Below are 13953 nucleotides of genomic sequence, written 5' to 3'. Positions count from 1 at the left end.
TGTTTGGTGTGTTTGGGAAGGTTAAAGACGCCCTGCGTCGGGAAGCAAATAAATTAATGCGAAAACTATAAGGAAGCTTTAGGATACCGATCTACGAGCGAACAAAGGGCTAATAATAACGTTCCTCCGTTCACACAAAAGCATAAAATGAAGCGAAACGAATAAAAACATAACAACGGCCGTTAGCCAAATGCAGAGCACAAATGCATAGAATGAATGAGTTGGTTCCGTTGGAGCAGGTCCGCGAGTGCACTGTGGTTAAGAGTAGAACGTCAGCACAGACGTTTGATTGCCTCGGACAAACAGGAAAGGGGGCAGATCACGGCTCAACGCTTCCAACCACGCCATATACAGTGGGGCCGAAACGACACCCTTCCGCGGCATCGGTAATGTCATGACGACGAGGTCGGATTTGCTGGAGTTTTGTAGCAGATATTCGCGCAGGTTCAGATGCCGGTTTGTTTTGTCCTGTACGGCTAATAGTTCCGCCTTCGATATGTGTGATGCTCCAACTGGGAAGGAAAGAAAATGGGGACAGGAAATTAGATTCCGGGCTTGGGGCCAAACGCACCAGTGGGTTGCATTTGAAATGGAAGTCATAATAAGTAGCTGCAGCTGCTATTCTACGGAGACTCAATTTCATTTATGATTTTTTTTGCACTTCCATGAAACATTGGCCACACTGAGCTAAGGGAGTGACGGTAAAATGGGAAAGTTTTAATTGCCAGCACTTATTCAAAGAAAGCACAGGCCAAATCGTTGCTTTTCTACACGGATGGAGCGTGTGTTTGCAGGGTGCGATCCGGCTGCAACCTATTCAAATGCAAATGACCACTGAAAAACACGCCTCCGCCCGCTCACCTGTGCTGGCATCCGAGTTTTCATCCTTCACGGTGAACTCCTTAATTAGTGCTTTGAAGAAGTCGGCCATCTCCTGGTTCGGTTTCTTCGTGACGTCCGGCAGCAGCTGCAGATCGGAGTAGTCGATGCGGAACTTCGCCAGCAGGCTAGCCATATTGCGCTGCTCAAACTCCAGCTCCGTTTTGCGGTTGGCCAGTGCGAACACGCGCAACTTGCACGAGCTCCAGTTCCGCCGTGTGCTGATGATGTACGGCAACAGCAGCGTCAGGCCACCGTCATCGTACAGCCAGTAAACGTCAATGATACCCGTCTTCTTCTTCGACGTGAACTGTGTCAGCTCGTCGAGCACCTCCTTCGGCAGCTCGGACCCACCCGGTCCGCGATACAAGAGCGAAGGATCGCCACGCTTCAGCGAACGTTGGCCCGTTTCCTGGAATACAAAATGGTCGTTTCAGAGTGGTGCAATGGGGACAAAGCAACAGGTTCCTCAGGGAACAGCCTTACTGTTATGAGCTTTGCGCTGATGTCAATCGGATCTGGAGCTACTGAAATGGTTTTGCTTAAATCACTGGTACTGCTTGCTAGAAAGATAAGCGCACACACACGTATTACCAGTCTGGTAAAACTGTCTTTCAGCAACCGCAATGCTTCAGCTCGTATTTAGCAAGAAATTTAGCCTTTCCAGCATGCTACATTGCATCTCTATCTACATAACTAAGCTAATTCATCGCATTTTATTGTATGCATTTTCATTCGACATACTTACTCTTCAGATTTTTCGAGTTCTTCTCGTTAACGTCCATCGTTTGGTCTAGCGATGGTCCGAAGATTTATCCGTGCGTACGCGTTCCAAGTGCATTTCGTTCACATTCCACATTCCATTTCAGCAAATCATCAGCAAATGGTGGACATCGGCATCGCCATGTCGCCATGACGGGCAAGTGCGGTGGGTGGGAAGGCAACGTTCCGGGAGGTGCGCATTGTTATTAGATCAGGCAAGATGGTGCAAGAGGTTGGGTGTGTTTGGATTTGGTTGGTTGAGTATTTGGTGTGTGGCATGCAAAAAGGCGCAGGGTAGGAAACAATTTAAAATACAAATATCAACGGTCAGCTCAACGGCAACGGCAACGGCTCAACGGGCACGGAATCGTCACAACCACGATCGTTACTTACCTTGCGAGACGTTGCGACTGAGCGAATCGCAGCTGCCGTGCAGAGAGCTAACCTTGTTATGGCTGAGCAGATCGTTGGTACTATCGTTCGCGACCAGTGTGCGGGGGTACTCCGAGATGAACTTCACCGTGTCCTCACCGAGCACCTGCGAGTAATCGAACCCCTTACCAACGCGCAGTATAGCCACCGATAAGTACATGTCGAGCGCTTTATGGACCACGTTGAAGTACTGCTCCAGCTCGCCCGATTCACACCGATCCCAATCACTCTTGAAGCCCATCAGCAGCACGTTCGGGCGCAGTTTTCCGATACCGGATGCCTGCATGATTGCCCGCGATCCGGTTTCGAAGTCGTTGTCATCAATAAGCGAGTAGAAGCCCTTCACCTTGTGACGTCGGAACCATTCGGCTGCCTTCTTCTGCAGATGGTTGCGATACTTTTGCGAAACGTGTGTCTTGGTCACGTGACCACAGACCAGCAGTGACAGCTTCTTCGTGAGGAGGTAGGCGAAGTTTACCAGCAGCGGTCGCGAGCTGGGATGCCCGCAGAGGACCAATATCTGAGGTCGGTAATTCTTGACGTGTTCCTCAACGTTGTTCAGCTGCTGCACCGAAAGCAGTGCGTTCTTGTACGTTTGGGCCTGGGTGGTTGAGCCCCAGTTAACGTCCGGCTTGCGATACGACACGATCAAGTACAGGGACAGCACGGCCGCAAATGTAATCAGTGCCGTTGGCCAAGATATCAGGAACATAACCGCTATGCAGAAAATAGCACCGAGCAGACTGAGCCACATATTGTAATACTGTGGGATGGAAAACAAAAACAGTGTTCAGTTATTGTAGCACAAATTGAGAGATTCACGCCTTACCTTGAAGGTTGGCCGCCAACCGACCGGCTTCGCCAAGCTTGCATGGAATGTACTGAAGTTTACCAAACAGTATGCCGCCAGGAAGAAATTGGAAATTAACGGTGCAATCATGTTTAGATCACCGACCAGAATGACTGCCACGGAGATGATGAACGTCAGAATGTACCCACGCACCGGCTCGTTGTTTTTACCGAAGCCTTTACCGAACCAGCTTATTTTTGGGTAGAGTTTGTCCTTGCACAACGCTTGGAATACTTTCGGCGCCGATACAAGGCTGGCCAGTGCGGATGATAGCGTGGCGGCGAAACAACCGGCGTAGATCAACGGTCCAAACAGTGACACCAACTCCATTACCTGGAAGGAGTTGTGCAGCCCGTAACTGCAACTTTGCACCAAACAGTCGGAGAAGTCCCAAGTTCCGTTCGCGACGTCCGTGACATTACCAGTAGCATCGCGCAGCACCGTTGCACCGGCAATGATCGCCATACCGATGTAAGACGCGGAAGTAAGCACAATGGCAAGAATTGTGCCCTTCGGAATCGAAGACGAAGGATCCTTCAGATCGCCGCTGATGTTTGCTCCGGCCAGAATACCCGTAGCGGCCGGGAAGAAGATCGAAAACACGGAGAAGAAATCGTGTTGCGTTCCCTTAGCCATGCGGTAGGAAGAGTGCATGTTTTCAACCATCACCGTCGCATTGAAGCCAACGAATCCACGTGCTATATCCAGATCGGACTTTGGACCCCAGACAGAACCAACGCAAAAGTCCACTATCGCCACCAGCAGGATGATGAGGAGCACGATCTGAGCTTTCGCTTCCCATTCCATACCGACGACTACGATGCATAGTAGCAGAACGATTGTAATGCAGCCGATAATGCGCACATCGTTTACGGCACCATCCACGATCGAAACCCCGAGCGAGGCTAGCAGATCTATCATGGACTCGCAGAAGCCAACCACGTACATGGCACACGCGACTGCATTCGCCAACGAGAAGATCAACCCGATCGACCCACCGAACTCGGGCCCTAACGAGCGCGATATCATGTAGTATGTCCCGCCGCCCTTTATCACCCCGTTCGTACTAATGGCGGACATCGATAGAGCCGTAATTGTAGTCACCACGGTGGTCATTACGATCAGTACGACACCTTGCACGATGCCAGCCTGTCCAACGACCCAGCTGAGTCGCAGGAACAGCATAACGCCCCAGATGTTTAGCAGGCAACGCATCAGCACGCCCTTTATCCAACCGAACTTGACTGCGCCATCCATCTCGGCCGGTTCGTGCACGGTTCCTCGGCGCATCGTTTCCTGGGTGAGATGGATAAAAGTGTAACATTAGAACAAAATTAATCAACAACGCTTACAGGGACTTTGCAGCCAAAATCTTGAGCAGCTCCGAGTGCCATCTTGAAGTTTAATTTAAACGAGATAGCTCGTGTCGAGTGTGCTCATTCGTTTCAACGAAAAACACCATTACTTCTCGCGCAGTTGAAGTGACACGATATCCACAAATGTCCAATATGAGGAGCAGATAGATGCTGGGAACCATCGCTAACCCAAACTCAATAAGGACTATTGATCTGGTCCAGTAATTGACCGTTCTATAACTACAACCGGGCACGGGTTCTGGCATTTCGAGAGCTATCCGATACCGTACACAGTCGATTACATTTTTTGCGATGAAGGGAAATTGAAAAGGAAAGCTTATCCAAGCAATAGCAAGACGATATCGCAACTAAACCGGAACTCTAGCACGAAGGAAACCGTTCCTTCGTTACTGTACCGGTGTAAAGTGCTGACGTACATGCTCGCCATAAAGGTGTAAATGCTGCAGGCTATTCTTCCCCCACCAACCTCACCGTTCAAGGGTAGAACCCGCCCCCAAGGAGATGGCGAAAAGTTCAATTAAAAATGATACTGGCAATGTATGTGCGAAATTAAATTCCGCGCGCGGATTGCATACCTTGCAGGCGCCAAAAGCATAGCTGGTGCATTTTTTCGCTTCGGATCAGATAGTTTCGCGTATCGTTTTATGTCAACGCGAGCTGATACAGCTCTGGGACAAAATTAACGTTTGCAACCGATTGCAAATTTGGTCTTTGTGTGCGATGGTATCAAATTTATTACTCTTCTGGTTGTTCGTTACATACAACACCATTAAATACCTTAGCAATGCCTCGACGAAAGTTTCATTTAGGAGTGTAAAATATTATTCATTGGTGTGCAAAAATAAACATTTCATTGCAAACCAGCACGCGACATCGCTATTCCCAATCAAATACTTCCCTTTGATTGGTATTAATTGGAAACCTCGCCCATATACACAGAAACCGGCGTCCGGACATGTAATGCTTGCGTAAAAATGTGCAGCAGAGTCTGTATTAATTAACCTTCAGCATCCTCGCTTCTAGTTGTCCACCGATGCGCGAAAAGGCGCACTAAAGTACCATTTCATCCTACTTTGCCCAACAGCTACACCGCGGGATGCGGAAATGGGCCATGGGCGGGCTGTTAGACCGCGGAAGAGACGGAATAATGGCACTAAACGAATCCATTTGATCAATTAACCAGAGAGTTTGACCCCTTGGGTTGGGCAGATTAAATAAATTAATCAACTCTATTACACTTGCTTGGGTGCGCTCAATTCATGCTAGGAATCGTTGGATGTTATACCAGTTGCTAACGCATCACATAACATAATAGACGGGTTGCGATAAGAAAACGTTATCTGGATTGTTGAAAGGAAAAAATTGAATTACCTTATTTGTGATGGACGCATCATGTAGCTCATCCAGCGTGGGTCTCTGGTTTCCTTGGAACGATAGAATGTTCCGATAATTGTCCATTCGCGGCAGGGCTTCTCGTGTGAAGTGCCTGGAAAATGTAAACGCACAACAAGTTAGATGCCAATCTTTATTACAAAACTCGCCGTTTATTCAACGTAAATGTAAACAACACGGTTTGCCTGCCGTGCATAAAAGCACCTTCCTTTAGTTGCTTCTACTTCGACGAACGCAACCCATCCTGAGATATGCGTACACAAACTCTATAACTTGAATTTCGTCTATATTGCGAATATGGCCGTTGAATCGCATGTCTATTCTTCTTGGAATATAATCAATCTTCTCAAACTTCCTACCTGCCCGTTCCTTCCGCGGACAACTTTCAAGGTACATAATGCCGGCAATTGCTTAACCTACGATACGCGGGATTCAAATTTCCTTATCCTTAGGTGCCTTAGTCCGCATTGCATTACGAAATACGTGGAATGATTTCAGGACGTACAGGATTGATGGATGTACGCCTATCTCGAATATGTAGTAGAACTTTTATCGTTTGAGTTTTGACGATGATTAAAGCGCCTTATATGTTTTCAGCAATATCGCCTTGGAGTCGGACCAGATATAAGGTCACTACCACAATACACCGTGTTCCAGTGATACACAAAAATAAAAAAAGGATGCAAACTCCAAAAGCCAAACTTACCGGAAGCTTCGCGCGTAGCGATTCTCGTCGATCAGATTGTCTTCCTCGTCGTCGTTGGAGTCCGATTCTTCACCTTCGACGTTGAAGCGTGTCGAGGGCTTGCGCTGCCGTGGCTGTTCCGGATCCCGGTCGCGATCTGTGCGGAAGCTGCTGCGAAGCGACTGCAGACGGGAGGTGCGTCGTTTGACCATCTCCTCCGGGAAGACGTCGTCCTCGGTGACCGGTTCCGTTGCCGTACCGTTGCCGTTTCCATGGGTGGCCGGGTCGTCATGATTGACAAGGTTAACCTGGAACCGGTTCGCTGACTGATTGCGCGGTAAGGCATTCATTTCCACGTCGTTTGCACCGCCCTTCGGGTCTGTCATTTTTTATGTGAGGGTCGTCTCTGCGTTGGGCTGTATGTCGGGCACGGTAACCGCAGAGCAGACTGCGGCCAGTAGATATATCGAGCGCAGAACAAACGAAGGTTGTCGATGATGAGATGGTTCCTCTTACTGTTACGCACTGGAGGCGTGTTCGATATGCTCAAGATTATTTATCACCGGCCGTCTGAAGCGTCCCGGACTCACGATACTAAACAAGGGCGAGAACCGTGAAAAGGTAAAGAAATCGTAAGTAACTTCAATTTCTGCAACATATTAAAGAAGTTCTCCATGCAAGAGTGGGTAGTTTTCACGTCTTCCAACTCAGAAATAAATCAACATTTCTAGAATATATTCACCCACCCGTGTAAAATCCAATCAGTTACCTATTTCTCCCGGAATCCCCCAAATCAACAACAAACATCAAAATCTTCTCAGAACTCAGGTATTGTTATGTAAACGGACCATTTCGGGATTTCTAAAGGACCTTTTCAAGTTAACGAACAAGTCTATATTTATCGTGCATGATTTGTTTCAAAGAATCGCAAAGAATAACGTTTACTGTCATTCGGGACATTTGGCGTGTGTGCTATTTTCGTTCCAATTCCCCAAGCATCGTTTGTCGTGGATTTCGTGGCTAGAAGTAGATCGACTTCCGCACATCGTTATTGATCCGCCCTGCACTGAAGTAAGCCTGTTTACGTTCGCTACAGTCTGGCCATTATCAATCAATCAAATCACAAGGACCTTTACCGTCAGGGACCAACACAAATCTACCGTCTGGTTGACCACGAAACCGAGTGTCCCCGATGAACCTGAAAGGCGATTAAGATACCGCGGATTGGTGCTAATGAAATCACATGTGTTGCGGTACTTTTTGACGGTCCCGATGGTCCGTATCGTCTGTGGATACACCAAAACTACTGGGCAGTATGGTTTGCACGAATGCTTTCCCTGTAAATATTGGTAAGGGTTGGTTTGTACACACAGCTTAGCATGGAACTTCGATAGGACATTGAGAATACATGGAGCACCTTTACGCGGCGATAGACTGAACGGGTCCTCGAGCTCCCAACGCACAATGTATCGGTTCTGGATGGATGCATTCCGAGGGATACTGCAAAAAAATGATTGATAGCACCCCGGTTTTCCACTGCTGACAGCAAACTGTCCTCACGCTACCTGTCAGGACGCACCGTCTAGAAACATCGCTTCCATCTGACGCCATAGTTCAACGATTCACTTATCTATTTTTCATCTAACCATCATCGTTCGAGAGACGCTACAGTAGCTCCCATCCTTTATCCGGAAAACCAGAGACAGAATTAGAATACTAATAAAGGAAAGCAATAGAATCAGCGAGAATTTTCCGCGTGCAGGTAGTCAACAACAGGACCAGAAACTTCCCTCATTATCGGCACCACAAATTGCGGATCTAATATGCTGGACCGACGTGGGCCGACTAAAGTGGTGAGATTTTTCAATTAATTTAAATGACCCATTGCCGAAGAAGCAGGGAATTAATTTAGGTGCTATACGACGCTAATGCTCCACAGACCAAATCGATATCGGGTTTGTACCGTGCGAGGATCTTCCTCACTCCTTCCTTTGACTTGGATTTACCACTAAACGGTGCTCAATATGCTGCTGGACGGGATTTTCATGTAACGGTCGTGAATTGCGTGTTCCATTTACGGAGGTAGGAACAATTCCACCTAAATCCACCACCACATCAACGCAACGTCCACAGGGCACTATGCGAATTGATGTTTGACTACGGTGCAATGGATCCGATTCGGCTGGATGACCGTCCCGTCCTAATCCGTCCTCCTGATGATGGTGTTCGACTACAGTCGCCAAAACAAAGGACACTAGTCTAGCAGATTTTCGGAAGTTTGTTTGCTTCAGTTTTCCACTAACGGCATGCCGTGTTGCCCATGGTTTTAATTTACGAACATATCGCTTCAATAATCAAATACGTTAAAACTGGACGTTTTTCCGAGCGATTCTTTATGCTTTGATGATTTATACAACTGGAATTGAAGAGTAAAATTGAAACAATACAATTCTCGTCAAAAAAGTGTTGATCCAATTGATCCAATTAGCTGAACGGCTTGTTTAGAAATAAATATCGCATATACACATCATGTACCGATTCATTTATTTCATGGAAGTAAGAATTGTTGGCATCATTTTTGCCGTTCAATGCTAGCAACAAAATAAAATCGGAACTGAACGATACAATCACGAGCACAACCTATTTTACGGCTGCGTTTAAATTATCTAGTTCGGCAATTGTTTAGCCATATGATAGATGATGTGACGACATGACGTCACCCGGGGGGAATTCAATGGCAAGCCCACTTGCCGAGCTCCATTTGCATAAAACAGCATAGCCAATCAATCACCACAGGCGCATGCTGCATCGAACTGGTGCCGGCCGGTCTGAGCATTGCAGAATCGAGTTACTTATCAGACCGCGTCAGCGTTTCGTTTCGGAACACCACCGGTCGCTCGAAGAAGCAACAGGTGACATAGAAACGTCCAACATAAACGATGACGCACTGGGTTTCAATTGAAGATAATGAAATGCATTCTTATGCAATATTATTAATATCAATTAAATTAACTTTAATTTAAACGTAATTATGATTTAATATTTTCTCTTTAATCACCAAATGAAAGTCCTATGAATAACGTGAATAACATTCTGTTGCAGAGGGTATTACTTTGTTTATACACAGAATGTGTTCCCAAACACTACGTTTTGAATTTTACAGTACAACTCTCTCTCTCTCTCTCTCTCTCTCCATCTCTGCAACAAGTTTGCATGAAATCGAAATGCGATTGATGAAGCAATTGTGCGTGATGGTACCCACCTTTGATCGCACACGTGCACCCACACGCCCACCAACCATCGAATCAATTCCGAATTCCGAAGCCAATAATCCTCCGTCCTTTCGGGCGTTGGAGTTTCAACGACGCACGGCGCAAAACGTTTCTGTGCGGTACGAACTGTTGGTGCGCTCGTTCTCGCATATTTTTACCATTTCGCCCGAACTGACCGAACGTCACGCATTCGGTACGCGGCATTGATTAAATTTTAAATTGATTCGAAAAATGTGTAACAATATTTTGGTTTCTGTTTGCACGGTGGTGCAACCGTGTGCCGCGCACAACCATTTGCCATCGGAGCGTTTGGCGTAACAGCGTGTGGTACTTTCATTATTTCCCCCCTGCGAACCACCGAAGGATGGTGTCCTTTGCTTTTGAGCCGTGCACAGAACGATCTTAAAGCCGCCAGGCTCCGTTTGTAGCGAATTAACATGCAGGACGCTCACTGTACCCGCGGGAAGTATGCGCGACCCCCAGGACACCCCCCAGAAACGTTCCATTTGCATGCGAAAGATTTCGGTACGGCCATCTCGGAAGTTTGCAATTTCTCCGGCGGTGCGCTTTTTTAATTCAGCTTGCGAGATGGGCCGCAAATGAAACAACGGTCGAAACAGCTTAACAAATCCCAACCCAGCAATGAAAGTGAATTCGTGCCGATACGAAGGCAACACTCGGCGAAACGGCGATGACAGGTCCCATGTCACGGTCTTCATCCGTGAGCGTGACGTGCCCGGAAAGTTTACGATGCTTAATCACACCCGAAAGGATCGCTGATGAGGACGCGCACGTTCGGGTGCGAAATGTTGCTAATTTCTAATCGGAACGCACGCTACCGTCGTACCGGTCCTTCGGGTGTCCTTTTCACTGGACGAACAATGGATGACGGGGTGCAGTCACTAAATGGTATATTTATGCATTTTCTTCCCCTGGATGGAGATATTCGTGCTTTAAACTCAGGCGGCTCGTGGAATAAATGACGATTTCCTCTCTTAAATCAATATTCACAATCGATCGACTCGATTCGATCGTGATGGTGAAGCATAAATCGAATTTATTTCAGGGCATTTTTTTGTTGTTGTGGTTCACAACTTTCACCACACATTACACCAAGCGGGAATTAGAGTGCGTTACACGTTGATGTGCCCTTTTTTTATTGCCCCATTCTGCTGCTCTAACCAACACTCTGTTTGCATAACGCCTATTTATGTTATGCTGGTAACAAAAACGAAATCGTCATACAGTAAAGCAATAAAACATCTGCAAACAAACAAACAACCGCGCGGATCGGTAGGGTCGGTCACTGTCTGCTGCTAAACGACACGCATTGAATATGCATTTTGCACCAATTCGTACGCCTGCGACACCCACCCACCCCCTGTGGGGGACGATAATTAACGCAACGCAAATGTTGACCGAACAGATAAAGCCTCCCATCCCATCCCATCCCGTGTTAATGAGCCGGGAATTGGCGAAGCGTTCGTGTAAGCGAGTTAAACGAAGAAGCGAAAAAGAAGGTGATTGTGATAACAAGCTCATTTCAAACGAAAACGGTTGTGTTCCGTTGCGTTAAAAGTTTTTTTTTGCCCGTCAAAAAAAGCCATGGGAAATAAAACAATTTCCTGCTATCGGTTAAAGTATGGAAATAAACGGACAATGTTACAAATGGAAATAATTTACACGCATCGCGACAACTGTCATTACGAAAGCATCACGAAGTGATAATGCATTGATTAGTCGTTCCGGAATTATGCAGGCACCAGGATCACACCCTTAACGGGGTGGAAAAAGGCTGTAAAAAAACTACAAATCGAACAACCCAATCGGCAGGAACAATTTTCTCGAGAATGCTGTAAATGTTAATTTAATTTGTAATTATCCCAGACCGGGGGGAATAAACTGCATTCAAAATTATTTTGGAGATCGTAAATGCAGCTTCGGTGCTTTGTTGTACATAACTCGGTCTAAATTCTCCAGTCTGCACTTGGATTGCGGGGGATCTTCAATGTTATTCATTCAAAAGTAATTACGGAGGTATTGTTTGAATTTTAATTAGACGAGAATTGGCAGGCACACAAGTACTTCTACAAACCCAGGTCCAACTCGAAAGTGAATAGCTCTGCTAGCATGCAACAAACGTGCACGTACTCTCAAGAGCTAAACGAGAAACTGTACGATCTAATTTCCAAGTAAATTTGCTCAAAAATGTACTTCCCCTTTCCAATGAAGGCTGACGGACCGTCCAAATTAAACAAGATGCAAAAAAAACCGTCCAGAACGAGCGAATTAAATGGAAAACCTATGTTTTCCCTGCTCGGACAAACCGACGAGAGCACCCGGGTCGGCGCAAACGATGCTTTTCGACCGGAGTGCATCTACAACTAGCTGCTGGAAAGCGCACCCTGACACACACACACACTCTGACCTTTTGCTTGTGCAAGTGTTGCCTTTTGCCATGATTATTTACGCACGCCGTGTTTGCGAACGGGGACCCACTCGAATGCGCACCCTAAGAGGCACTCCACAAGATGTCGAGCACTCTTGGTTAGTGCGCTAGTGGACAAGGTTACCCCCAAGGCAGGTGGTCGCTGCCAAGCTTGACCTTCCCTTCCTTCAGTTCCCTCCGTTCCCCTCCTCACCCGTTGCTCGCCTGCCTCCCGCAGCTCAAGTGCTATCATGTGCAGTTTGTTGACTATATCGAGCAGAACTAGTTCCGATTCCCTTGGCTGCGTGTGATTGAGTCTGCGACAAAATCTGTGTCGAATCGGTCGAATGGTGGAGTTATCAGCTTTGGATGGTCGATAATTATGCAAGCGCGCGAGTTGACTTTGGGCCCGAAATCCCTGTACAACCGGTTCACCTGCGTATGCGGATCACCTTTTACCACCCCATTTACCCTATTTGTCGCGGCTCGTGCGTCCGCTTGCTTTTGAACGGTTCGACCACCGGTGCCGGAGCTGCTCTAATTAATGCAGCGATGGAACGCGTCGCAACGAAACGGCACCGAAAGGGACGGCCGTAATTGCCTTCAGTCAGGTTTTGTTGCAGTGCGTCTACTCTGAAAGCGCCGCATCCGCAGGACGAAGCAAAAAACAAAGCTAAACGCCACCATACGGCCAAAGCTCGTATGTTCACACGTCGCTACGGGGCTAGAGCACAATATGCGGGGCCGGATTAGGTACGTTAACAAGTTAATCAAATGTTTGCACAAAGTTGTTTCGCTGAACAAGACGACAATTGATCGTTGCGCACTTATCCTGCGAGCGGCCGGAAAGGGGGGACGGGCCGAAGGGCAGTGCTTATTGATTAGGTTGAGCTATAAAAGCAGATAAATTAGTGTACGCACCCACTTAAACGTTCATGAGTGGCTCTATATTATACGCGCCGTTGAGCGCGTTGCAGTGATTGGACAATATGCTAATAATGGCTCAATCACAAACAATAACATTAGAACAATATTAAAAGGAAGTAAAGAACGGAGAGACTGATTAACAGATTTTTGATGCGCAAAGAGCTTTTAGTAAAACAGCACCAGATTGAAGTGAAAGTATTGACGGGCGTTCCACTGCCAAACGGACTTTTGAACCCACACACGCGTTCGTGTCATGTCACTCGACCCATTCCATGTTCACACCACCCCTCTAAAGCCAATTCCATTTTGGTGTATGAGAAAAACTCATTACAATCACATTACCGGCAACTTTAGCCAAAGCCGCGGCCAGTGTGGGTTCGATCGTCAAAGACATGACCATATCTAACCGTTGCTGGACCGAAACCGAACTGCGGCCTTTCCAGTGACCCGTTGGTCCGACCTTCACCAGCCGGACCAGTGCGTTAACCCTGGATAACTGCGCCTACCACCCCACTGTTTGCCGCATGCAAATTCTCCCCCTTTTCTTCCTTCTATACCGAAGACAACGACAGCGAGGGACCGATTAAAATGACTAACGGCTTGACCTGATTTACGATCGTCTCCCACCGAAAGTGCCTCCACGTTATAGAAGGTGGAGAACGGGGGGGAGACACACAGGACAGCCAACGCACCCATGCGCTTGTGTACTCAGTCCCCGGCCTTGCTGAGGATGCTAAAAAACCATGATTTATGGCAGTGCATTTAATCAACCTGGCGAAAAGTACTTCAGCTGCAGTGATTGGTTCGGTTTTTGTGGTAGCTCTGGAGCTTGCCGACGACGACACGTGCTGCTCAATCGAACTCGGCACAACAGCAGCCATACCGAATCACCTGCTACCGACAGGACCGTCCATTTGACATTCGGGACAACAATTCGCTGACTGCAGCAA

General features: G+C 47.3%; 1 protein-coding gene across 1 annotated transcript; it reads right to left on the bottom strand.

The window, feature by feature from the left end:
• Nucleotides 1–258: 258 nt before the first annotated feature.
• LOC128719483 (bumetanide-sensitive sodium-(potassium)-chloride cotransporter) lies at nt 259–6762 on the bottom strand. The gene is made up of 8 exons (XM_053813107.1): nt 6398–6762; nt 5671–5785; nt 2903–4219; nt 2035–2836; nt 1628–1672; nt 1366–1442; nt 862–1291; nt 259–512 (listed from the first exon to the last, which is right to left on the bottom strand). The coding sequence occupies exons 1-8, from the start codon at nt 6760–6762 to the stop codon at nt 259–261; spliced, it is 3405 nt and encodes a 1134-aa protein (XP_053669082.1).
• Between the last annotated feature and the right edge of the window lie 7191 nt (nt 6763–13953).

Source organism: Anopheles marshallii, chromosome 2, assembly GCF_943734725.1.
Source record: "Anopheles marshallii chromosome 2, idAnoMarsDA_429_01, whole genome shotgun sequence".
NCBI lineage: Eukaryota > Metazoa > Arthropoda > Insecta > Diptera > Culicidae > Anopheles > Anopheles marshallii.
Note: the sequence above shows the minus strand (reverse complement) of the source record. Positions and strands in the feature narration are given on the sequence as shown.

What these genes read in the sequence shown, in the direction of transcription:
- LOC128719483 (XM_053813107.1), bottom strand. Translation starts at nt 6,762, where the DNA reads ATGACAGACCCGAAGGGCGGTGCAAACGACGTGGAAATGAATGCCTTA. An exon ending in TCAGCGCAAAGCTCATAACA is followed by an intron (nt 1,292 to 1,365) that starts GTAAGGCTGTTC and finishes TTTGTATTCCAG; the next exon opens with GAAACGGGCCAACGTTCGCT. An exon ending in AAACTCGGATGCCAGCACAG is followed by an intron (nt 513 to 861) that starts GTGAGCGGGCGG and finishes TTTCCTTCCCAG; the next exon opens with TTGGAGCATCACACATATCG.